This window comes from Microcaecilia unicolor, chromosome 2 (genome assembly GCF_901765095.1).
Source record: "Microcaecilia unicolor chromosome 2, aMicUni1.1, whole genome shotgun sequence".
NCBI lineage: Eukaryota > Metazoa > Chordata > Amphibia > Gymnophiona > Siphonopidae > Microcaecilia > Microcaecilia unicolor.
The window spans coordinates 91461712-91489364 of record NC_044032.1 but is presented as its reverse complement, the minus strand read 5'-3'; the positions used below and the strand labels follow the sequence as shown (position 1 = coordinate 91489364).

General features: G+C 41.5%; 1 protein-coding gene across 1 annotated transcript in view; it reads right to left on the bottom strand.

Annotated features, from left to right (window-relative positions):
* NDUFS4 (NADH:ubiquinone oxidoreductase subunit S4) overlaps positions 1–27653 on the bottom strand; it is a 201269-nt gene that overhangs the window by 28223 nt on the left and 145393 nt on the right. The window contains exon 3 of the mRNA XM_030193122.1: positions 22329–22501. Within this exon, the coding sequence (XP_030048982.1) occupies positions 22329–22501 (173 nt within the window). The remainder of the gene's footprint in view (positions 1–22328; positions 22502–27653) is intronic.

Here is a 27653-nt window from a genome sequence, read left to right as displayed (position 1 = left end):
ACACTTTAAAGATAGAATCTTTACAGAACAATTTGGCTTCTCAAGCTAGTAATTTAAAGCAATGTGAGACTACCATCTCTTCATTGAAAGAACAAGAATGTAAACTGTTCCAAAATGCGGACTTGATGCACAGGAAGATTGAAAATCTAGAAAATGGGGCTAGAAATTTAAATTTGAGGTTTTTGAACTTTCCCTTTGTAAAATACACCCCATTAAGAGACATGTTTCATAAGTTGCTGAAGGAAATTTTCAATTACTCTGATACAAACTTTCCTCCAATACAAAAACTTTATATGATTCCTGCTCGAGCACCTAAGGAAAAAGATAATGAGCTTACTGAAAAAGTTTTGGAACATTTAGATGTATCCGCGTTACTCGAGCAATCACAAGAAGTGGTTGAGTATAGATCCACTTTGCTGGTATCTTTTGTTTTCTTGGTGGATAAGGAAGCTATCCTGAGGCAATATCTGAGACAAACCTCTTCTATGGTCTTTCTGGGGGAACGATTCCAACTATTTCCAGATGTATCGAGAACCACACAGGAACGGAGGAAAAAATTCCTGATAATGAGACAAGAGACAATACAGATAGGAGCTAAGTTTCAGCTCCGATTTCCTTGCAAATGTATAGTTTCTTATGAAAATAAGACTTATCACTTCTTTGAGCCTTTGCAACTTCGTTCATTTTTGAATGCAAAGTTACCTAACCCCCCATAAGGATCCAACAGTGCGGACTATATGTGTTTATTAGTGATAACTTGATGCCATACTTGTATTATAATTTTATATTTCTTTGTTAAACATCCTTATCCTCTTGTAAGGTTTCATTTCAGTCTCCCCAAGTAGAGGACTATGAAGACTAAGAGTTTCCTATGGGATTTTCCCAAATAATGATTACTGTTATTGACATTATTGTGTTATTTCTTGACAAAGCTTTGCTTTGGTATGTAATTTAAAACTTATAAATAAAAAAAAAAAGAAAAAAAAAAAAAAGAGAATACTGACCATTTAACCCTACTCTCTGTTTTCTATCTTTTAACCAGTTTTTAATCCACAATAGAACACCACCTCCTATCCCATGACTCTCCAATTTCCTCTGGAGTCTTTCATGAGGTACTTTGTCAAACGCCTTCTGAAAATCCAGATACACAATATCAACCGGCTCCCCTTTATACATATCTGAGACCCAACCATGCCCTTGTCAGATTTGTCATCCCATCCCCCCACCCTTAGCTTTGTTACCAAACTTATACCACTGAGCTTTATAATAAGAGATCTCTTTTTTTAAGTATGCTCATGAAATGGCTGTGTTCAGGGCCACTTGGGTAGCCTCAAAAGGCTCCCCTGCCTGGTCTGAAGGTCCCTCTGTATACATCTTCTTGTCTCACTCGAGCTGCCTCTCTAGAGCTAATATGCACCAAGATAGCACCTTCTTCTACCTTGACATAAGCTATATTTCCATGCAATACTACTTTTGCATTTTCCCCAAAAGAGGCCTGGGGTTGTTTGGTGTTCTGCATTAAGTCCCTGAAACTCCTTCCATTTATTGCTCTCAGAAGCCTGGAAATCAGTGTCCCTAAAAGAGACTGGGAATGTCCATTGCCTTACATCTGTTATCTCCCAGATTCTATATAGTACCACTTGAGTTGCGCGTGCAATGCATGTTGTATTCTGTATTGCACACACAATTTAATTATCTTAAAAAGCCAATCAGTGCCAACAGGCAATTATTGATACTAATTGGCTTTAATTAGAATTTACATGAACAACTTGCAAGCATATTCTATAAAGTTTTGTCCGTAAATTCTAATGTGCGCTGTCAAAAAGGAGGCGTGGCCATGGGCATTACTAAAAATTATGTATGTTGTAGTAAAATACACCCGCTCTGTGCCTAACCTCCACCAAATTTTACTTGGCGTTAATTCCCGTGACCAGATTTAGTCACGTGGATGGGCCCTAGGTGTATTCTATAAATTAGGCACGGTTTATAGAATGCACTTAGGCATTTTTTTTCCCAGTGCTGATTTTTATGGCACCATATACAGAATCTAGCTATATATGCCTAAACCTTTCAAGATTTATCCAAATGGGATATGGTCCAATACCCCAGGAGGACCAATCATTGTCCCAGTTACTTTACCAAAAATGATCTGACAAACAGAAATATAATCAATCCAGGACATGCTAGTATGGGCCCTTGTGCCATGTATATAATCCTATAAGGCCATGTTTAACAGCCAGTTAAGGCCATCTCTTCTCAAAATCGTCCTACTAAGACTATTTATTATGACTTCTATTCCACTTTGAACCCAATAGTGCAAAGTAGATTATAGAAGTAATAAGAAAACCTCAATTGGAAGGAATTCACATTAAACAAAAAAAAGCTTACAATCCTCTATTATAAATTCCAATATTAAATAAACTAATTCACTTACTATAAAATGAAAATAGGTACATTTAAGTGCTTTGTGAAAAAAAATAGATAAGATGTAACCAAACAAATTCATCTTAACAGAAGGAAAATCAAGCAAAATCATTGAATTCATGTGAGAAATTTTAGAACTTCTCACATGATTCATATTAGTCAGAAATAAAAGTAAATCTCCTACCATTTCTGAATTTAACCCAAAGAAACTTTTATAAAAACTAGACATACAACTTTAAAATAAATATGGGATTCCAGTTTTAGCCAATAGAGATTATTTGCTTATAGGTAGCTATCAAACCCCTCAAATACTGTTGAATTTGCAAATAGGGATACCAGTCCTGAGCCAACAAACCATATTGTTGTCTTAATACCATAAAATCCACTACACGGACTTCATCAATCTCTAAAACATCTGACACATCACGAATGCCCTTGCTACGGCAAAGTTTAAAAGTTGCTCTGCATCCCCGGAGAAAAATATCCATTCTTCAGCAAGAGCAAATACAGAGAGAAATGTGGGGTCAGCACTGCACATTTGCAAGCCAACCCCCAAACCTAATGCACAGATTTTACAAAAATGTGGTAAGCTAAAGCTTGGGGTAGTGAGCCCATCTTAGCATGTAAAACTTACTTGATAAGTCTAAGGAAGTACTAACACACCGCTCATAAGACATCATCACAAATATCATTGGTCTCAAAAACCCAATCTCTGGTATAAGGTAAACTACATGACTAACTTCATAGGCTTTAATGTATTACACAATTAAGCTATACCCATTTCACTCCTCCATTTAAACACCAATATTAGAATCTTAACTTAATTCTGTAAACCACTGGAAGTCAGAAGAGACTCTTAATAAAATGAAATGTGTTGGTTTGGTACGCCAAATATTTGAATTGTTTAGTGTAACTTACTTACCTTAGTAAAGCTTCCTCTCAGTTTTTCTAATAAAAATTGATTTCATCTTATTTTGATTAATTTAGTATTTTTCACCAAAATTCAACTATAATTCAGAATAATTTTGGAACATGGTAATTCAAGGGCCCTGTTTACTAAACAGCACTAAGGGCGTGTTAGTTGTTTTAGCACACACTGATTAGCATGCGCTAAACGCTAAGTCGCCTATAGGAACATATTTTTTATTTATTTTATTTTAGTTACATTTGTACCCTGTGCTTTCCCACTCATGGCAGGCTCAATGCGGCTTACATATACAGGTACTTATTTGTACCTGGGGCAATGGAGGGTTAAGTGACTTGCCCAGAGTCACAAGGAGCTGTGCCTGAAGTGGGAATCGAACTCAGTTCCTCAGTTCCCCAGGACCAGAGTCCACCACCCTAACCATTAGACCACTCCTCGACTCTAGCATTTAGCGCGCACTAAAAACTCTTGTACGGCTTACTGAACAGGGCCCCGAGTTTGTTACAACACATACAACTTAACCCATGGAAAAGTTGTGTGCTCTGTATTTCTTGCCATTACAACCTTATACTCCTTATTTTGCCTTATAGACTTCCAGAGGTGGAATTCACAGCAAGAAATGGGAGCAAGCAGTCCTACATTATACTTCATTCAAATTCAAAATTAAATGTATTCACTTGTACCATAGAGGATTTAGCATTTGGGTCAACCAGGAAGCCAGAACTCCTACCCTCCCTATAGTCCCTATTCGAACAATCTTAACCCATACAGTCAAAGCCTTCTGTAGCCAGTGTTACAGCTGGCGTGGTCAGAAATAAATTGGGAGAAGAGAGGACAAAGAGGCATACTTTCAAAGCACTTAGCCTTCCAAAGTTCCATAGGTTTCTATGGCACTTTGGAAGGCTAAGTGCTTTGAAAATATGCCTGAAAGTGAACATGGGTAGGCACTATACCATTTCCTCTGCCTCTTCTCTTTTCCTTTCTTCTTCCTTCTTTTCCCCCTCCCCCAAAGCCTTGCAGGCTGAAGAAATCCAACACACGTCAGCAGAGAGCCAAAGTAGTATAGTAGTCAGTGGCACCACTTCAAGATGCTATAGCTAGAACTGTTTATTTATTTATTTGTGACACTTATATCCCACATTATCCCAAATATGTTTGAGTTCAATGAGGCTTACAATAAACAGTATAGGATAACATAACAAAAAATAATGCGTAAGAAAGTAATTTGTTGTAAGAATCCAATTTTACAATACAATATCATAAACATACTGGGATAGCTACGGATGTTTAACATTTAGAAAATCTATTATGAATGAGAAATTGTACATGAAGCAAATGGTAAAAAGACTAATAACCAATTCAGGTAATAATTAATTGTTTGAGATATGGTTGTTCTTTGACAGGGTTTGTTTGAATAGGAACGATTTGAGGATTTTGTGGAATCTAGCATATTCCTGTGTATTTCTTATTTTGGGTGGTAGGGAGTTCCACCATTTGGTTCCTAGGTAAGTGAAGTCTGCAGAGTTTTGTAGATCACTTTTTTGCAATTTGGGAGGTGTAGTCTGAGATAGTTTCTTGCCTCATATTTAGTGTTTCTTTGAGGTAAGTTTAGTAATGGTACCATATAGTCTGGACCTGTACCATTTAGTATTTGAAAGATAAAGATACATAATTTGAAAATGATTCTCGCTTTGATGGGAAGCCAGTGTAATTTGTTAACATGTTGAGTAGTTGCAGTACTCACAGTGAAGGCATCAACAGCTTAAAGTGCTGCCACTAACTGCTGCTCTTCTTCTGAGCTCAGCCAATTACAGCAGTAGTGCATCTGGCTGCTGGGGGGCCTGAGGCAAAAGTGGAGGGGCACTGGCAATGTTTCTGATCTTGGTAAAACACTTTAAGCAGCAAAATACTTCTAAGACTGTCACAGCAGGATCACAAACCCTATCTATTTAGGATTAAGAATTAATCTGTGGTACTTTTGAGTTATCAGAACACACCCTTTTTTGTATATAGTAATAAGAGATTGCTGCAATGTCTGTCATAGTAAGTTCGCTTCCAAATGGCTCTTGGCTCACCCAGCTGTGTGTTTCTAATCACCAGGTAAAATAAAAATTATGTTCATGAATAGGCAGGTTATAACAAGATTGTCTCGTCTCCTGCTGTGTGGAAAAAAAACAACAACAAACAACATCCAAGTCGCAACATTCATTTCCTATAAATCTTGGGCAGACTTATACGGTGGTCTGTGCCAGAACCGGTGGTGGGAGATGGGGCTGGTGGTTGGGAGGCGGGGATAGTGCTGGGCAGACTTATACGGTCTGTGCCAGAGCCGGTGGTGGGAGGTGGGGCTGGTGGTTGGGAGGCGGGAATAGTGCTGGGCAGACTTATACGGTCTGTGCCAGAGCCGGTGGTTGGGAGGCGGGGCTGGTGGTTTGGAGGCGGGGATAGTGCTGGGCAGACTTATACGGTCTATGCCAGAGCTGGTGGTTGGGAGGCGGGGCTGGTGGTTTGGAGGCGGGGATAGTGCTGGGCAGACTTATACGGTCTGTGCCCTGAAGAGGACAGGTACAAATCAAGGTATACACAAAAAGTAGCACATATGAGTTTATCTTGTTGGGCAGACTGGATGGACCGTGCAGGTCTTTTTCTGCCGTCATCTACTATGTTATGGTTTGATTTATCCAGCCTAAGGCCAGAAAGGAGGTTATGGTGAATAGCAGTTAAAAAAGGTCAGCAAATATTTTAAGAAAATATTTTAAGAAAATATTTTAAAAAGTGGTGCAAAGGCTGTGCAGAAGGTTAAAAGCAGCAAATTAGGTGATTATTAGCATATAAACAATTAAATCAATGGGGATCACATCTTACTCTTACAATATATAATGCGTACTATAAAATGGATAAAGTGTGATGTATAATTTATGTTGAAGATGGCAATCCATATAAGAACAATAAAAACTAAAGCTGAAAATAAAATTAAATGTAGATCCACACATTCAACCTGTGAAATGAATTAGTAGCCTCATTTCCTTATGCATGCCTCATTATCACTTTCAGATATGCAAAGTCATTCAGATGGGGAAAAAGGTAGTAAAACCATTTTAAGCACCCATAAGCCATGACACTAGCTTAAACTGAGAACAAGCAGTCAAAACCACCTGTTCTCCAATTTCTTTCTTGGTTCTCCTCTAAACTGTAGACTATTGGGGTGAAAATTATTGAATTTTCAATTTATTTCCTTTGTAATGTTACTGAATTTCTTGTTCAACGTCTTATTCTTTGATTGTATAAATAAATACCCCCTCCTCAGCTGCTCTCACTTTGTCGCACTATCTCATTTAATATTTTCAGACCAAACAGTCCTGATAAAGAGATTCCTCATAATCTGGAGCTAGAGCAGAATATTCTGCCACCTGGGTACCAGAAAGTAGAAGTGGAGGAGGCAAGGGTGTCCTGTTTGTTGATGGAGGTCCTTCAGAGAAGGTATGGGGGACCAGCTGTGACTGGTGGAGGAGAATCACCCTATATTTTCCAGTAGGGATCCGTTACTGTCCCATCACGGCACCTAGTCTCTCAAGTGTTTTTTTTCATGCTGGTATGAAAACTACCATGTTCTCCTGCCTTCACACTGTGTGTCATTTGGTTCAGCTTTTTCAGAATACACCTGTTTTTCTTCTCTGTTGTGTATGCGTTGTGTGCACTGTGGCATTTTTCTCTCTGATTCTGTGCTCCATATAGTGGAAAAACACACACCATTTCTGTGTTTCCTGGGTAATACTGATCATGTTACCTGTCTTACTGTTTTTTTTTTGTTGCTTTGAATATCTTCTCTCATACATTTCCTGTCTTTGAATTCTCTTTCTATTTTTTTTAATGTGACTCATAAAATTACTTCCCTATTTCATGATCACCTTAGGAACTTTAAATAACTAAACTCATCACCAATACCAAGGAGCATCACCTTGGTGTGGAACAAATGACCCCATAGCCAGGAACTGCCATCCAGGTGATGAAATACCATATCACATCAAAGATGGGCATGTGCCCAAGAGGGAAGGGTTAGGATGGCTACTGTAGTTGAAGTTTCAATTATTAGGAACGAAAATAGCTAGGTGGCTGCTGGGATTGCTTGATAACTTGCCTGCCTGATGCAGAGGTGGCAGATGTCATGCAACATCTAGATAAGATTTTAGACTGTGATGAGGAACAGCTGGCTGTCTTGCTATTACTTGTAGGTAGCTACAGTATAGGAAAGTGCATGAAGAAGATTACAGAAGGCAGTTTAGGCTATTAAGCATAAAGTTGAAATCAAGAACTTTCAGGGTAGCATTCATCATGTCTTTATTTGATATACCAGTAATTCAAGAGAAGCTAAATGGTTTACAATAAGTAAGTTTAAAAAGGGAAACACAAAACTAGCAAAGTGTAAAAAGACATAACTGAAAACTAAACATATATAAGCTGGTCTAGGTTACACTAAAATGATTATAAATGCATAACATTCAGTAGGAAGGAGAAAACATTAATTAAAATCTCCAAAATCAATTATTTGAAATGCCAGAAAGCAGAGTTAAGACCCAAGATACAAGTGGGGAAGGCCTGCACTAAATAATAAGCCTTCAACTGAGCTTTAAACCTTTTAAATCTAATCTAAGATCCAATGGCAGCCTGTTCCAACATCACAATTTTATAATCTCTAGTTGACTTTTACAGCGAGAGGGTTATCTCAAGCAAACTTTGCTTCTGGACCTTAGAGATTGAGAGGGGGTATAAGGAACAAGTGAATTAGCAATAAAAACCAATATATGGTATAATCAATATTTTTGAAGTAATCTGATAAGATACTGGGAGCCAATGCTCATTCCTGAACAAAAGGTGTCACAAACTGTTTAGTTCCCAAGAACTGCATAGAATGGCAGTACAACCCTAACCTCACTTCTGGGGAGACTACCCAGACCATTCTGATCTTTACCTGCTGTCATTTATGTTAGTACGAGTAATTTTTTCTATATCTTTTTATTAACAATGTTCAATTTAAAATTCATCAAATAAATCATTCCAGATCAGTTAGTACAATGTTAACTTATTTGTAAGCCAATAAACCAAACAAAAACAACCAGTGTTTCACATTCTTGCAGCTTTATTATAAACCCCCTCTGCCACCTTCCACAAACATATGAAAAGAACTCCTAGATTCAGTTGGTTTCCTTACACCAAATCCAGAAAAACAGACAGTACATAGCATTACCCTTGTTCTTCTGGATCACAAAACTATCCTCTTCCTAGCTATTCAACTATGTGACACTGCTGACCACACAGGCTCCCCCACACCTCTGGGAACATTTCAATCTTCAGAACTGGTTACACCCAATTCAAAACCACTTTACTACTACTAGTACTTATCATTTCTATAGCGCTACTAGACATACACAGCGCTATACACTTGAACATGAAGAGACAGTCCCTGCTCAACAGAGCTTACAATCTAATTAGAACAGGACAAATAAGAGATAAGGGAATTACTAAGGTGGGGAAATGCATAGGGCATTGAATGAAGGCTATCTACAATGCCACATTTTCTGCTTTTACATTTTTTTATGAACGCTGGATCTAGTCAAACTGGTTTGGAACTTGAATTAAATGCCTGTACGTTTCCATTTGCACGTATTCTTCTGTTTTACAGTCAGGCTGATTGTAATCGATCTATATGGAGGGAGAGAAGTCAAGGAAACAGAGGAAGAGATACTAGAGAAATGCTAGCTTTGGGAATGGACAGCTTAGATCTTTATACAGTACAGTCTTGATTATCTGACCTTCGCTAATCTGAACATCCGGCATAGCTGATAGACCCCCCCCCCCCCAGTGACATCATCACATTGCTGTTAGGAAGCGTGCGCCTTCTCTTCCTGTTTTCTGAATTCACACACTGCAAGGAAGCCATCTTTGCGTCGAGACTGCTTCTCTGCAAGGGAACCATGCTTTGTAGCTGATGCTCCTTCATGCACCCCTCATCTGAGTTAAGAAGCACACGGCTTCTCTTCCTGTTTTCTGAATTCACATGCTGCAAGGAAGCCATCTTTGCATTGAGACTGCTACTCTGCAAGAGAACCATGCTTTGCAGCTGATGCTCCTTCATGCACCCCTCATCTCAGTTAAAAAGCACGCGGCTTCTCTTCCTGTTTTCTGAATTCACATGCTGCATAACCATTATAGTATATAATTATGCCACTGCGTGATATTTGGTGATTCTTGTGTCCTCCAATTAAGGAAAATGCTTTTTTTTTTTTTTTGTTACATTTGTACCCCGCGCTTTCCCATTCATGGCAGGCTCAATGCGGCTTACATGGGGCAATGCAGGGTTAAGTGACTTGCCCAGAGTCACAAGGAGCTGCCTGTGCCTGAAGTGGGAATCGAACTCAGTTCCTCAGTTCCCTAGGACCAAAGTCCACCACCCTAACCACTAGGCCACTCCTCCACTCCACTATATTAAAGAAGTTCTCTTTAATATATGTTCCTATTGCTTACTACATAACTAAAACAAAATCAGCAAACAAAAAAAGCTGGGGATGAAATAGGAGACTGATGCACGAAGTGAGAAAACCCCTTCTCAAAGAGGTGAATGTCCCCACAATTTCCAAAATAAATGGCCCAATATAGTTGTGGTCCATTTTCACACTTTAAACAAGTGGTATGCATGTTAATATCCATCTTAGCAGCCTAGTGGAGGAAATACATGCTTAAATAGAAATTTACTGCATTGTTCCTGAATCCTTGCATTTAATAACTTCCCTGTGGGTGGGAAGCTGTCAAAATTTTATAAAGCTATTCCAATTTAATTTCCACTCTGAAGTCTTTTGCCCATCCTCCCATTTACTCATGTCCAGAGGCAGGATGTCTGCTAGAAGAATCTTATACAACATGCCCCCTTGAAATTTGGACATCCTTGCGACGGACTTCAGTTAGAGATGTCCAAAATTGGGTTTTCATTATACCGATTTGGACGTCTCTGGGAGATGGACGTCCATGTTCTGATTTATGTCGGAAGATGGACGTCCATCTCTTTCGAAAATGAGCCTGATGGTAACATAGTAAGTGTCAGCAGATAAAGACCTGAATGGTCCATCCAGTCTGTCCAACAGATTTAAATCAATAATGAACGTCATATTATATACATGATCTTGGTCCTTCTTTGGTCTTTCTGGGACATAGACCATAGAAGTCCGCCTGGCTATGCCCTTATGTTTCAACTACTGGAGTTGCCATCAAAGCCCACTCCAAATCCAGCCTATCCAAATCCATCTTGTCATTTGCAGGACAAAGACCATATAAGTCTGCCCGGCACTGTCCTCATGTTCCAAATTACTACTACTACTTATCATTTCTATAGCGCTACTAGACGTACGCAGCGCTGTACACTTGAACATGAAAATTACTGGAGTTTCCGTTGAAGCTCTCTCCAGCCCATCCTAAATTGGATTGCTATATGTGGGACTCAGACCATACAAGCCAGCCTAGCACCGGCCCTAGCTGATGCAGCCAGTATCGCCATCTAAGCACCACTTGACATGCAAACTCATATGCAACCCTTTAAGTTTTGTTTTTTTACATCCATCATTTTCTAATTAGAGCTCCCCTGTGTTCATCCCATGCCTTTTGGAATTCCGCCAGTTTTTTTTTCTCTCCATCACCTGCCTCAGGAGGGCATTCCAGGCATCAACTACCCTCTCTGTGAAAAATAATTTTCTGACATTACTCCTAAGTCTACCACCCCACAACCTCAACTCATGTCCTCTAGTTTTACCACTTTCCCATCTCTGGAAAATATTTGTTTCCATATTAATACCTTTCAAGTATTTAAACGTCTATATCATATCTGCCCTGTCCCTATTAGTCCAGTTATTCAAAAACACAGTAACATAGTAGATGACAGCAGATAAAGACCTGCACAGTCCACCCAGTCTGCCCAGTAAGATAAACTTCATAGGATGTGTTGCAACATAACACATATATTCTTGATCTGTCCTTGCCATTTTCAGGGGTCAGACCGTAGAAGTCTGCTTGACACTGGATATACATCCTACTGTTGGAGTTACTGTCAAAACCCACTCCAGCTCATTCAAATGCTTCTAGCCATAGTCAGAGCACAAGCCATAGAAGTCTACCTGGCAGTGGCTTTATATCCAAATTACTGGAGTTACCATCTAAGCACTTCTAAGTTTGGTTTTGCTTCCATTCTCTTTCCATATAGAAATCCTGTGTGTTTATCCCACACATTTTTGAATTCTGTTACCATTTTTACTTACTGATATTACTCTTAAGTCGACCCCCTTCCCCCACACCTATCTTCTCTGCATCTGCCTTTTACTCTGGCTCCTCTGACACCACATTCTTCACAAGATATAACAAGGGCAGGCTTCTTCAGCCACATAGCCCTTTTCCTGTTCCCTCTAATTCTACTGTTGCCTCTTTCCATATGTTCACAGTGGCAGGACATTTCTCCTCACAATTCAGACTCTTTCACCTCAGATGAAGAGGCAATCCCTCTTCCAAGTACCTTGCCTGTTCCACCTGTATCTGCATCTTCCAGTTAAGAACTTGTAACAAAACATACAATTTATACAAAAGTTCTAAATAACCTAGCTGTAGGCTCTCCTGATAAATATACTGACAAAAAAGGATTTGGAAGAAATTTTAATATCTTTTGATACTCCCAGAGGTGTGATTGGGATGCCTATTCACTCAGTACTACAAGGTCTCCAGTCCAAAATATGGCAGAACCCCAATTCTTCACAACAAATATCAAAACGTTTGGATGCTAAGTACAAAGTGCAGCCTACCCCTGGTCACAAAAAAATTCTCAATTCTCTCCTCCCCTCCTTGGTAGTCCTTGAAGCACTCTTAAAAAGAAGTCAATCCAGTCAATCTACCTTCCAGTATCCACCTGGAAAAGACCCTAAAATCCTTAACACAGTGAGCAAGAAAGTTTATTCAGAAGCCATGTTAGTTGAAAGAATAGCAGCTCATGAACTACAGATACCACTGTCAGGACTCTAAAAAGCACTAGACATACTTGCTTCCAAATCCATCAGAATCTCTAGCTGAACACCTCAACAACATTGAGGAATGTACCCTTCATCTGATTAACATTAGATATGATGGAGAGGAAGTGACGTCACGGACAGGGATGGCAGCCTGAACACAGAGCTCCATTGGGGAGCTATTAAAAGTGAGCAAATCCCGTAGATTTGAGCAGCATCTCGAAGCTTGGATTGCAGGGCAGAGGCCCCAGAGCTATGCTGCCAAAGAAGGGGCTGGAGCGATTCCGTTTCACGATGGAACAAATCAAAAAAACGCCGGCGGTCTCAGCGGGGCCAGAGCAGAGCAAGTCCAAGATGGTGGCGATTCCAGCTGTAGCTAAGGAGGAGCATGCTGAGGAAGTACTGGAGGACTCTGGCGAGATTACTAAATTGGATGTGGTGGGTTGGTTTCAGGACTTGAATGCCGATCTGGCAGGGGTCCAAAAGGATGTCCAAAACGCCCTGAGAGAAATTAGGGCTGAAATCTGCGACCTGGGAACGTATGTCGGTGAGGTGGAGGAGGGGATGGAGACTCAAGCAGGACATGGGAAAACTCCATAAAGTAGTGAATGCTGACATGGTGGAAGTGCAACAACTAAAGGAGCAGTTAGATGATCTAGAGAATAGATCGCGCCGAAATAATTTGAGATTTAAAGGAATCCCAGACTTGGATATGTTCAGCAACTGTGAAGCAGTGATTCGAGAGCTGTGCGGGCACTTATTGAATTCCGAGGAAGGGGGTCAATTACCGGACCTCCACATCCAGAGAGCGCACAGAGTGGCTGGCTCGCAGCGAGATTCCAACCCAAGGGACATTGTAGTGTGTTTCGCTGATTTTCCCATGAAGGAGCAGATATTGTCTAAAGTGAGGCAGCAAAAAGAGATTCTTTGGAAGAACTGCAAGATTGGAGTGTTTCAAGATCTGGCATGGACTACTTTACAAAAGCGTCGATCCTTTAGAGAAGTCTCGATATTCATGAGGTCAAGAGGGATCCGCTACAGGTGGCTATTCCCCTTTCCGATGTGGCTAACAGTGGATGGGAAGTCACGCAAAGTGAAGACCCCGGGTGACGCCTGGTCAACATTGCGATCTTTGGGGTGTAGAGGTGTCCTAGTACAGACGAAGTTACCAGAGACCGCCAAGGGACCCAGAGCGAATTCAGCATGGCAGACGGTGGTAGATCGGGGAAAGACATCTGATAAGCAGGCATCCTGAAGGAAAACAGACTTAAGTGGACTGGCGACAGATTGATTAATTCGCTGAGGACATTATGCGGAAAAGCAACTATTTCAGGGGGTGCTATGCATAGGGGGTCGGGTGGGGAGAGGGGAGGGTAGGCATGGCACCCTGGTGAGAGTGGGGAGCATGTTGGAACATTGTGAGGGGTGAGCTGAGACACTGAATTGGGGGGATTTTGGGTGTGGGAAATATAATTGTGTGGGTCTGGGGGTGGAAGGGTGGAGGGATGCTAGACAGGAGGGTAATGGTTCAGTGAACGTAGTGGGTGTGGGGAGTGTGGGGTGACGGGAGGGCAGGGGATGGACTGTTGTGAGGCCAAAGCCCGGGAGAGTGCATTTATTTCTCGTGGGCTGATCTACTGATAGAGAGATCGGCTAAAGGGAGGGGGAGGGTTGGGGAGGGACTGTGGATAAGTTAAAGCAGGGGAGAATGGGTTTGGAGCAGGGGGAGGGACGAGGATTGGCCGGGGTGGGGAGGGCTCAATAAATCAGGGGAAGCGCAGTAGAGTATTTAAGGAGTTGAGCAGGCTGAAGTGGGACGTAACGTTTTTACAAGAAACACACTTAAGACCAAGAGATTCTCACATGCTGCGTTGTAGGCCTTTTCGGGAAGTGGTGGTACATCATGGAGAAGGACCAAAGAGGATGGGGGGAGTGGCCATATTGATAAGACAAAATTGTGGGATTGTGATTACCGAATGTGGGGCAGAAGAAATTCTTTCAAACATTAAAAGGAGAGATTCTGGGATTTGTGGGAGGGCAGGTAGTGGTGGGGGGGGGGGGGGGGGGGGATTTTAATCTCACCCTGGATGCAAGGTTAGACCATTCCGACAGGAGGAGGGCAGCAGAGTGGTCCTGGGCGGAAGGCATTGTTGCAATTTATGAAGGGATTGGAAGTGGTGGATTGTTGGAGGTTGCTACATGAGGTGCAGCGGAATTACACCTTTTACTCGCATGCAGCGCAGACCTATTCCTGTATAGATGGGTGGTGGGTGCATCGTAATGGACGCCATATGGTGGAGGCGGCTGGGATAGAGACAATTTGTGTTTCTGATCTTGCGCCAATGTGGATTAAACTAACTGGGCTGGGTCATTGCAGGCGACAAGGAGTCTGGAGACTTAATGAGTCACTGCTAGCGATGAGAAAGTGAAGTAAGATATTAAGCTTAATATTCAAGAGTTCTGTCGCTTTAATGATAATGGGGAAGTAACTGACAGGGTGTTATGGGATGCGTTGAAGGTAGTGGTGAGGGGGGCCTTGATTAAGTGGGGATCGCACAAGAAAAGGGAAAAAGGACAACACTTGCTAACTTTGCATATGAGGTTATTACACTTAGAAAAGTTGCACAAACGAAACCCTACACCACAGATATGGGAAGACCTTAAACAAGTGACAGGGGAAATAGCACAATTGCAGATGGTAGACGTTCATTTCATGAGAACTAAGCTAAAGCAGCAATATTTTGAGTTTGCCAATAAATCAAGTGCAATGTTGGCCCGTTATTTACGGGCAAGGAGAGGGCGCTCCCTTATTCAAAAGTTGAAAGACGGTGGGGGAGGTTGGCACTATGCTGATTCAGACATTGGAAAATGCTTTGTGCAATATTACCAAGGCTTATATAGTGCCTCTGAGGGTGCATCGGCTGCAGATATAGCTCGTTATTTGGATCAGGTTCCATTACAATGATTGGATGAATCTGAAAGGGCTCAGCTTAAGGAACCTATTAGACTAGGGGAGGTACAGGGGGTGATAAGAAGGCTTCCTAATGGTAAGGCCCCAATAGCTTGGTTACGGGCTTCAGGTCTACATGAGCTGTACAACTGCCTTGTTGATGCCCTGCATCAAAAATACAATCTATTTGGAGACAAAGTGAAAGGAGAAATTAGATCTCACCTGATAATGTTCCTTCCAATAGGAGTGGAGGAGTGGCCTAGTGGTTAGAGCACTGGTCTTGCAATCCAGAGGTGGCCGGTTCAAATCCCACTGCTGCTCCTTGTGATCTTGGGCAAGTCACTTAACCCTCCACTGCCTCAGGTACAAACTTAGATTGTGAGTCCTCCTGAGATAGAGAAATATCCAGAGTACCTGAATGTAACTCACCTTGAGCTACTACTGAAAAAGGTGTGAGCAAAATCTAAATAAATAAATAGATGGATACTCAGTGAGGTTTTACAAGTGTTTTGTGGAGGAGCTGGGAGATTTATTGGTGCGAGTGGGTAATGGCGTTTTGGAGGGCAGTGGGCTCCCGGTATCCATGTCTGAGGCTGGGAAAGACCCCACTGTTTGTGGTTCATATAGACCTATTTCACTTCTGAATGCAGACGCAAAGATAGTGGCTAAGATCCTGCCGAAATTGATTCATATACATCAATCTGGATTTATCCCAAAGAGGCAGGTAGGGAATAACATAAGGCGTACTCTTCATTTAATAAGGGAGGCACAAAGATCCCGGTCTAGTACAGCTATGTTAGCCATAGATGCAGAAAAGGCTTTTGACCAGGTCAGTTGGGGGTTTTTGCGAGCAGTGATGAATTGCATGGGCCTTGGAGATAATTTTGGTACCTGGCTGGCAGCCTTATATGCAGATCCGAAGGCATGCCTTAATATTAATGGGGGATATACATCTTTTTTTACAATTGGTAGGGGGACTAGGCAGGGGTGTCCCTTGTCGCCCCTTCTATTTGCACTGTACATAGAGCCATTAGCAGAAATGATATGTCAACATCCAGATTTCTGGGGTATTAGGGTTGGGGGGACGGAACATTGTATTGCGCGGTTTGCGGATGATGTGCTACTTTATTTGGTGGATCCGGAGCAGATGCTACCTATGGTGTTGGACATCCTTGGGGAATTTGAAAGATATGCTGGTTTAAAGGTTAAAATGGATAAAAGTGAGCTATTGGGGATTTCTCTAACCCACATGGAAGAGAGTAGATTGAAAGCACTGTTTGCTTTCAAATGGGCCAAGAATCACGTTCGATATTTGGGGATTCAGACTCCCAGGGATCTGAGAAGGGTGTATAGTTTAAATTATGGGAGGATCGTGGACCAAATTCGGGTGGAGTTATCCTGATGGAAGGGGTTGTGGCTTTCCTGGTGGGGGCGCATGGCAGTGGTGAAGATAAATTTGCTGCCTAGATTTTTATTTCTGTTTCAGTCACTGCCAGTGGCGGTTCCGAGGCTGACACTTAAACAACTGCAGGGTTTTCTGTCACAGTTTATTTGGGAGCTCCTGAGAGGGGGGCTCCTGAGAGGGGGGGGTAGAGCGGTGCCCAATATCGAGTGGTATTATTTTGCTGCCCAACTGCGGATGATTATAGACTGAGAGAGGGGGAAAACAAAGCCAGCTAGACAAGTGGAGCAGTCGTATAGCCCTCATAGGCCAATTAGTTCCTACTTGTGGATTATTGAAGGAGTGGGAGTGATTTTGGCTGGGATACAAAATCCGTTTCTGAGGCATCTGGTGGAATGTGGGGAGAAATGCAGAGGAAATGAGGCCAGACTGATAGGGTATCTACACTTGCGTCTTTGCGATGGGAGCCAGAATTTGGGGCTGGGAGAGAAAATGCATATTTGTTAAGTGGGAACAAATGGGTATATTGAATTTCCGAGCTGTGCTGCAGAGGGGTAGGATAAAGAGTTTTGATATGCTGTGCTCCATGCATGACCTGCCCGGGGGGAGATATTTTTTCCTATTTACAGATTCAACACTTTGTGGGGACATTGGGTTGGAGGGGGGAGAACCCTCAAGAGCTGAAAATATGGAAAACCTGTGGCTTTGGTTCAGGAGGGTGCCCCGACCAATATCAGTGATATATAAATTTTTTAGGGGATGTGATCCCAGACCATTTGGTTTTCAGGGCCCTGGGAGGAAGATTTAAACTGCCGTTTTTCTGATCAGGAAAGCTATTTGTGGGGAGGTCCAGAAAGCTTTGGTATGTGTTTTGGTGCAGGAAAATGCATATAAAGTCTTATCCAGATGGTATTACACACCTGAGAGATTGAAGCGGATGTACCCTGGTACATCAGACATAAGCTGGAGGTGTAAATCCCAGCTGGGTTCTTTTCTACAAATATGGTGGACTGCCCAAGAGTGGGTCCCTTCTGACAGGCCGTTATGAAGGCATTAGTAATAATCTCTCTTGTCGTCCTCCTTCTCCTCCACTGCTAACTCCAGGCTTCGCTCCTTTTCTCTCGCAGCACCTTATGCCTGGAATAGACTTCCTGGACCTATACGTCTAGCTCCATCTCTACCTGTTTTCAAATCTATGCTGAAAACCCACCTTTTCACTACTGCTTTTGGCTCCTAGCCACAATTGCCCTCCCCTTGTCCCTTCCTCCCTTCTCACCCATTACTTCCCTCACCTGTAACTGTCTTGTCTGTCTGTATTATTTAGATTGTAAGCTCTTTTGGGCAGGGAGTGTCTCTTTGTATCAGTTGTTCAGCGCTGCGTGCGTCTGGTAGCGCTATACAAATGCTAATGCTAATAATAATAATTAGTAATATTGATTGAATCATCATTGGTGTGTAGTCCTGTGGTATGCCGCATGGGTTTGTATAGCGAGCGGGATTCTTGGGAGGAGAGCAAATGGGTGCGATGGGGGTTGGCAGCAGCCAAGTGCCTTATAGCACAGCATTGGAAAAAGGTAGACCCCCCCCCCCCCCCGACATTGGGTGACTGGAAATGCAAATTGGGTCAGTTAATACAAATGGAGCGCCTCACGGCTTATCGCAGGGAGGGGGGTCTGCGACATAAGGGTGGGGGGGGGCTCGATTCCAATAGCGATTACTATGCATTTAGGATGATGGAGAATTAGAGGATGTTTATTTATTTGTTGCACTTGTATCCAACATTTTCCCACCTATTTGCAGGCTCAATGTGGCTTACAAAATGTTACAACGACATATACACATTATAGAATAAGAATTTCAGAATAAAGATACAGATAGGTGCACAAGAATATCATGTTGATGGGCTTGGGGGTGAGACAGCGTGCCTCAAAGAACCAAGGGGCATTCTGAAGTTATGAAGGGGCCGGAAGAGGTTGGAGGGTTTGGGGGGGGGGGGGGCACATATTATTGGTGCACAGTCTATTTGGGGTGTGGAAGTTGTTTAAGGGACTAATTATATAACAAATAACGTAGAGGAGTTCAACTAGCTGATAAGCTTCAGTGTGCTGTATTAGTCTAGAAATTGTTAGCCCCTGTGTGGGCACAAATGAGCAGGATGTGCTCTTTCTGAAAGTTGACTGTTACAAAATTATTATAATAAAAATTTAAAGTGGAAAAAACCCCCCATTAGATATGACATTTCTGATACTGCTTCATGTAACATACCGGTAGTAATATAGTAGATGACGGCAGGAAAAGACCTGCACGGTCCATCCAGTCTGCCCAACAAGATAAACTCATATGTGTATACCTTACCTTGATTTGTATCTGCCATTTTCAGGGCACAGACCGTAGAAGTCTGCCCAGCACTAGCCCCGCCTCCCACCACCGGCTCTGCCACCCAATCTCGGCTAAGGTTCTGAGGATCCATTCCTTCTGAACAGGATTCCTTTATGTTTATCCCACGCATGTTTGAATTCCATTACCGTTTTCATTTCCACCACCTCCCGTGGGAAGGCATTCCAAGTATCCACCACTCTCTCCGTGAAAAAATACTTCCTGACATTTTTCTTGAGTCTGCCCCCCTTCAATCTCATTTCATTGTCCTCTAGTTCTACCGCCTTCCCATCTACGGAAAAGGTTCATTGTGGCCGTCTTCATTGCAATCCGCACAATAGTTTTGTTACGGGCTTCAGGTCTACATGAGTTGTACAACTGCCTTGTTGATGCCCTGCATCAAAAATACAATCTATCTGGAGACAAAGTTAAAGGAGAAATTAGATCTCACTTGATAATGTTCCTTCCATTAGTCCTTCCCTCTATTCCTGAAACTATGGGATAGTTGTGTCCATTAACCAGCAGGTGGAGATAGAGAACTGAAAACTGAGCTGAGACATATCTTTTTTGGCATCTAACCCAGCTCCTCAGTATTTACGTAGACAAACAGTAAGGATAAACTCAGAATAAACACAACAACCTTAAACAACCCACTAAACTAACACTAACCAGAGAAGCAAACATGTGTAGACCTATCTCATTTCTAGACAACTTATACAGAACAAGAGATATGCAGGAAGCACCATGCAAGGTGACGGTCATTGTTTGACCCATTACTTCGCAATGCCTAAATATCTCAGAAACATTGAGTGGGCCCTCTGGAATACTAAGAAGGACTAATGGAAAGTACAGTAACAGGTAAGATCAATTTTCTTCCATTATGTAACTTCTCACTATTCCAGAACCTGTGAGATGTTTAAAAGCAATCCCTAGAGTGGGTGGGATCTTGGCGTTACCACCCTGAGGACCGAAGCCCTAAAACTGGTTTCTGTTATCTTCTGCTTGGTTGTTATTATTTTTACTTAAGGCCATCTGATCCACTACGGTCTCTTTGACATCCTTACCTATAAGGAACTTTTTCTTCCCTGTTCGGGTGATATCCACAAAAGATACCTTATCCTGAACCATGCGCTTTTGAGCGACTGTCAGCCTTCCCCCCCGTTTCTTGTTTAAAAGCTGTTCTAGTTCCTTTTTAAATGTTGATGTCAGCAGCCTGGTCCCACCCTGGTTAAGGTGAAGCCCATCAGATCGGAATAGGTTCTCCCTTCCCCAGAATGCTGCCCAGTTCCTGGCAAATCCAAAACCCTCATCCCCGCACCATCGTCTCATCCACGCATTGAGACTCCGAATCTCTGCCTGTTGCTTGGGCCCTGTGCGTGGAACAGGTAGTATTTCAGAAAATGCTACCCTGGAGGATCTGGATTTGAGCTTCCTTCCTAAAAGCCTAAATTTGGCTTCCAGAACCTCTCTCCCACATTTTCCTACGCCGTTGGTACCCACGTGTACCAAGACGGCCGACTCCTCTCCAGCACTATCTAAAATCTTGTCTAGGTGCCGCGTGAGGTCCGCCACCGTCGTACCAGGCAGGCAAGTCACAATGCGATCCTCACGTCCACCAGCCACCCAGCTATCTACATGCCTAATGACTGAGTTTCCAACTACAACAGCGGTTCTATCTTTTTCCCTCTGGGCTCTAATCAGAGACATATCCTTGGTGCGAGAGGATAATACATCCTGTGGTGGGCAGGTCCTGGGTACAGGAGCACTTCCTACTTCACCAGGGCAATGCTCTCCTTCTAGGAGACCTCTCTCCTCCGAAGTAGCACAGGGGCTACCCGGCTGGAGGTGGGACCTCTCTACAAAATCCCTGTAGGTCTCATCTATGTATTGTTCTATCTCCCTCATCTCTACCAAGTCTTGTACTCTAGACTCGAGAGAACGGACCTTCTCTCTGAGAGCCAGGAGTTCTATGCACCAGGCACACACATAAGACTTCACACCAACTGGGAGATAATCATACATGTGACAGTGCAAAAGACTGGGTAGCACCCCTCTTGCTGCTGGACTACACAATATATATTCACAGGACAAATTATTTAAGAAATAAGCAATAAAGTCTAGAGAACATAAGTACATAAGTAATGCCACACTGGGAAAAGACCAAGGGTCCATCGAGCCCAGCATCCTGTCCACGACAGCGGCCAATCCAGGCCAAGGGCACCTGGCAAGCTTGCCAAACGTACAAACATTCTATGCCTGTTATTCCTGGAATTGTGGATTTTTCCCAAGTCCATTTAGTAGTGGTTTATGGACTTGTCCTTTAGGAAACCGTCTAACCCCTTTTTAAACTCTGCTAAGCTAACTGCCTTCACCACGTTCTCCGGCAATGAATTCCAGATATTAGATAGCTAAACCTGTAGCCAGAAAGTTGAGAAATTAAGAATAAAATATCTTAAAACACTCAGCAGTATTAGGGTTCAGGTCCAGCACATGAAATGCTTCAAAGTAGTCTGTTTCCCTATGCAGAGCCCAATCACCTCCTGCTGGGCTGATGATTACCTCCCAGTGAGTCAGCCAAATCCTCTATCAAAAAGTTCTCTAGGAGGTGCAAACAATGATGGTGACACAATTTGGTACAAAAAAATCAAATTCAGTTTGATACCTCAATCCAACTCAGTTACAAAATAACTTCTTTAAATCTAAATATTCCCAAGAATTAAAGCAGTTTGCAAATTAAACCAGTTGTAAGACTAAAGCTTTTTTTATAAACCTAGGACTGACAATGGACAAAGACAGAGAAGCACACCACAACACAGATTCACAGGACAAATTAATTAAGCAATGAGCAATAAAGTCTAAAGAACAGATAAATCAGGTAGAGCCCAGTTCTGGAGACCGTCTCCAAATGGGTATAGAAAGTGTGGTCCAGAGAAGAGCTACCAAAATGATGTGAACATACATAATTTGGGACTTAAACTTTATGAACTGATACACAGTTTTTCTGGCTGTTGTAGAAAGCATCATAAAGTAACAGGAAAGACATGAATTGTGCAGTTAAAACGCAAGACCATGCTGAGAGAGTCTTTTTTTTTTTTTTTTTTTAACATGAGATGGCTACAGAGAAACCCGATAAACCACCTTTCTGTGTGATCTAGTCTGGAAGGACTGCACTTCACTGAAAAACGTTTTGTAACTTTAGAATTTATGTGAACTTACGTAGATGCCCAGCCCATCAAAGGATTTTCCCAGCGCTCCCGGGTATCAAACTCCATCTTCCACTTCTTTGTGTTGTTTACGCCAGACTGCATGGCATTTCGTGTGGGAACAAAAATATGAACTTTTCTTGTTCTTATGTGTTCCTCTGGCACACCAGTTAAAGATGTGATATCCTAGAAAAACAAAAAGGCAAATATTCATAAATAATAGCACATTATAGTGATCACGTCAATGTGTTCTTTTATCCAATAAATACTGAAATACTACATTCTGAAAGATTATGTCAAATTCAACAGCAAAGATTTGGCAGCTATCTTCCTAAGAAGCTACATTAAACTGTATAGAGTAATTGTAGGTATATCATTGATGAAATAATATGGCCTGATGTTCCAGACACCATCTTTACTAATTTTTCTGGCTGTCTGAATTACTACAAACTTCATAGTAAATCGTGAGAAGGAGTCTAAGTATGCCTTAGTAGAAGACCCCCCCTTTAGCTTTTTTACAAGTATGGGACTTGTAAAAAAGCTAAAGGGAGGGGTCTTTTACTAAAGCACGCTAGCATTTTTAGCACGCGCTAAACGTTAGTGACGTCCATAGTATTCCTATGGATATCGCTAACGTTTAGCATGCCCTAAATATTAGTGCGCACTAAAAATGCTAGCGTGGCTTAGTAAAAAAAGAAGCCCTAAGTTATTACTGTAGCAGGTGTTCTCTGAGGACAGCAGGCATAAATTCTCAAATGTGTTTATATTTATGTTTATTGATTACTATACCGCCTTTCTGTACAAAACAACAAAACACATTCACAGAGTTTGATGTAGAAACTGTCAAGTGCACTGTTCCAATGATTGTGCATCCCCCTCCCATACAAAAAAATAAAAATGTATAGTCAAGAAACCTTTTCCAACGTTCTATATACTGAAACCATTCTGATTGATAAATATACTTTTCCTCAAAAGCTGCAACCACTAGTGACCACTGAGGATGCTGCTGAAGCTCCCATGGTCACTCCTTGAATTTATTGATAGCATTTTCCTTGAAACCAAAAATAATGTTTTTGAACTACTAAAAGACGCTAAATCCATTAAGAATGCAATAGGGATCTTTTGTTGCTGTCCTTTACGTAAAACATTCTTTATGTCTGCTAAAGCCTCACTTTGTGAATTTGAGTATATAAAGATACTACAGACAACAACAAAAACAACAACAACAACAACAACAACAAAAAAACAGTTTTTGATGCTAATTTAAGATCTTGAATCAGCCTCAAAAAGTGTGTAGTATCTTGTATGTAAGATTTCACCAGTTTCGCCTCTTATCTCAACAGATTACTTACTGACTCCAATATTGAATCTCTCATCAACACTATGGAAAGGCCCGAAGGTGATAAAACATTTTTATATATCTTTGGTACAAAGTATATTCTGGGAGTTTTGGGATGTCTTTTGCATAAATATGCATCTCTTTTGATGCTAAAATGTTTTATAAAAATGCTTCTCCCACAATTTGTCTATTAATTTGTTGTAACTGAATCATAGGATCTCCATCCAATTATTTATAAACCTGTGTATTAACCAACTGAGACTAGCCTTCTTCGAAATACAAGACTATAGGTTTAATTATGGTTGCTCCTTCTTTATCTGCTCTCAAAATCATTAATCGTTTATCATCTTTAAGATGTTATAATACGTTTCTTTGATATGTCATATTCTGCCATCCCTTAAAATATTTGATTGATTTCTCTAAAATGGTTAAATCTCTGAACACTAATTTCTGAAATGTTTGTATTCTTGGATCAACAGGTCCTACTGGAGTTCAAGTCAAGTCAATTTTGGTTTCATAATAGATATTTCTGATTGTTCCACTGCTTGTTCAAAATGCTTCCTTAAATGTAATTTGAATATGAACCGATGTAATGGTATTACACATCTTAAATGAATCATATCTCTGTGTAGGGACAAAATCCAAACCTAGCTCCAACAGTTTCCCATTGTCGATAAGAAATGTTTGCTTCTGATATAGTGACTACTGTCGATCCAGTCTTTCCTTTGTCCTCCTGGTATGAGTCCATGGTCCTGGGCCTTGTTGTTGTTGCTCCTTAAAAGCTGATTCTCAGGAGGCTGCCTTGATTAACCAATTGTATGCCCCATTTGAATACTGCTGCAGATACTACTATGAGACACTTCATGAAAACGTGAGGAGCTGAAAAACAAGCCAAATGGTAAAACCTTGTATTGATAGTGCAGAGTTCCACAGCGAAAATGGAGGAATTTTATGTGTGCAGGGAGAATAGGTATATGTGTGTATGTGTCTGAGATCTAGAGAGCAAAGCTAATCATTGAGTTGTATCATGGGAAGTAGTGATCCCGGGGATACCATGCAAAGCTTTTGAGTAGAAACATATTTAAGTCTCGTAGATAGAGAATTGGACACACTCCCCCCCCCAGTCTTTTTTGGTATGAGAAAATACCTGGAATAGAACCCTCAACCCTTGTCTGGCATATGAACTGTTTTTAAATGCATTCTGACGGAGGAAGGCTGAGAGCTCCTCCTGAAGTAGTCTCATTTGGAGGGAGTTGAAACGAGATACTCTTGGTGGATGGTCAGGTGGTCTTCTTTGCCAATGCAGAGTGTAGCCATGCTGAATGGTATGTAGTACCCAATGGTCGGAGGTTATGAGAAGCCACATCTGTTGTTATAGTGAGATCCTCTCTCTGACACGTAGGTCACTTGGCATGGACAACTGTACTGTGGAAATGCTTTCTAGGAAGGAGTCATAAATTAGGTTGTTTAGACAGAGGGTGTCTGGGTTTTCTGACCCCACTGCAGGTCTTGGATGTGAGAACTGGGGCACAGTCCTTTGAGGTGGAGGACGAGTAGGAGTGTAACGACACTTAGTAATTTGAGCGCTGATATCCTTCTGCAGAAGTTTGTGGCCTGGATAAAGTCTTAATAATATCTGTATGTTTTTTAAATTAGGTTAGCCACCTACTCGACTGTCTCCAAATAAGCTTTCTCCATGACAAGGGACATCTGCTAGATGGTCCTGGGCAGCAGATTCGAGGTCGGAGACCCAGAGCCAGGAGAGACGTCTCATTGTTACTGCTTAGGCAGAAATACGTGATGAGACATTGAAAGTATCAAAAGCGTGTCTGGCCAGATATATACAACAGTCAAGATGTTTTCTGTGAAATTTATTGATGTTGATGAAGAACCAAAATGTTTTTCTTGCAGGCTTTAAGGGTCCTTGCTTGCATGCACAGGCAGAGGTTGCACTGTATATCTCAGTGACCTGGACACATCAGTTATGGGGTTTCTGTGCTTGAAATTGTCCTATTACATCGAGTACACTTCTTAAAGCCACTCAGTACCGTCTCTGACATGGAGGGAAAAATGGTTGCTGCTAGGTCAAAAGGTCCTATGGACCAGGGTGCTCGAGTAATTGCATAACCAAAAATAGTCTATGCTTCCCAGGTAAGAGAAGGGCTCAGAGGCACTAAAAGGCCAAAAATTGAAAAATGAAAATAATTGTAAAAAAAATATGTATAAACTGAATAAATTAATACTGAAAACAGAAAAATACAGCATAAAAAAAGGTCCCCCAAAAAAGGGAAGGCACCAAAAAGGCAAAAATTTGATGCACTGAGGAGAGATCAAAAAGTCAAGCTCTCTGCTCTGTGGAAAATGACAGACTGTTGGTGTGGTGCATGAGTGTTGGGCGGGAAGGCACCCATGCGTGTGTGGTGGGGGCACTGCCTCAAAGATTTAAAGTGACAGTGCACTTGGCAGTGTCTACACAGGCTCCGTGGATGACATCACCCACATGTGAGAACATTATGCCTGCTTGTCCTCGGAGAATACTAAAATAAAAAAAATAGGGACAGTACCATAAATATCATTATACACTAAAATTTATGCAAAATACATTCCATTAAATACAAAAATATGAAATATGTGCTCAGACGCAAGTGATCATCAAATGGTACAGGCAACTTGATATTCCATCACTGCACTCAACTTTTTCAAAAATCTTCAAAATCGCAAAAACAATAAACACTTCTCTTAGTTGTGTAGATTGTACCAGTCTCAATCCAAAGTCTGAAGCCTATACCGCAGAGAATATGCAGTGAAGAATAAAAAATTTCCTGCTCCCTCAACACAAGACTGTGTTTCACTAACAGGACTTCATCAGGAGGAAGCAAGAATCAACCTATTAGTCTCTGAGAAACATTACCACCACGATAAGCATGCAATTGACATAATACAACAAAGTAAAATTCTAATCTGCTGATCACTTCCCTCAGACATTTAGAATGTGTGTGTAAGTTCTGGATTTATCCGCCACAGTACAGGCAAGGTCAGAAACCCGACTTCAGTGTCAAGACACAAAGCACTGCCAACAATTCAGGCACAAGGCTGGCTCATAATATGATTTTTTTATTCCTAAGTCAAAAATTATTTTCCACTATAAATCTTTTGTGATCCAAATGTGGGTGAAGTAAGCCAATAGAGAGGAATGTCTGTAATTTCTCTGCTTTTTTTTTTTTTTTTTTTTGCAAAAACTCTGAACTCGTATAATAGACGCCTTAGGGCCCTGTTTACTAAGCTGCGTTACAGACACGTTAGCATCTTTAATGTGCGTTAACCATGTACACACAAACTGTATGCACCTACAACATCCTTATAGGCGTCTACACGGTTAGAGCGTGAGCTAATTGTAGGCGCGTGAAAAATGCTAACGCGCCTTAGTAAACAGGGCTCTTAATGTTGAACAACCTGAATTTTTATCTATTATTTTGAGGCCTGCCAATTTCTTGCCATCCAATTTTAAGCTATTTTGAGTTTGGGTCCTATGAGCCATTTTCAATTGCTCACCCAGCTTTGGCATCAAAATAAAGATTCTTCATGGAGGGGGTCCTTTTATTAAGCTGCGCTAATGGATTTAGCGCACGCTAAATGATAAAGACGCCCATTATATTCCTATATACGTCTTAAGTAGCACGCGCTAAATCTGTTAGTGCATCTTAGTAAAAGGACCCCTGACATGTTCATCTTTCCCTCTGTAATTCTCTGACAATAGCTGGTGAGTTCCACTAATGCAGGAAGGCTGTACTCCCTTTCCTGGGGATGCGATTACTGGATCAGTCTCAAGAACGAGAAATGATTTTTCACATACTTTTTAATCTTTCTGTCCTGCCATAGTGTAGCATGGATGAATTAGCATCAAAGTAGCAACATTCACAGACCTCCATCCAAACTACTAGCTCTGCCTGTTACAGGTTACCTGCTATTTATTTTACTCATGCTTATGACAGGCACTTA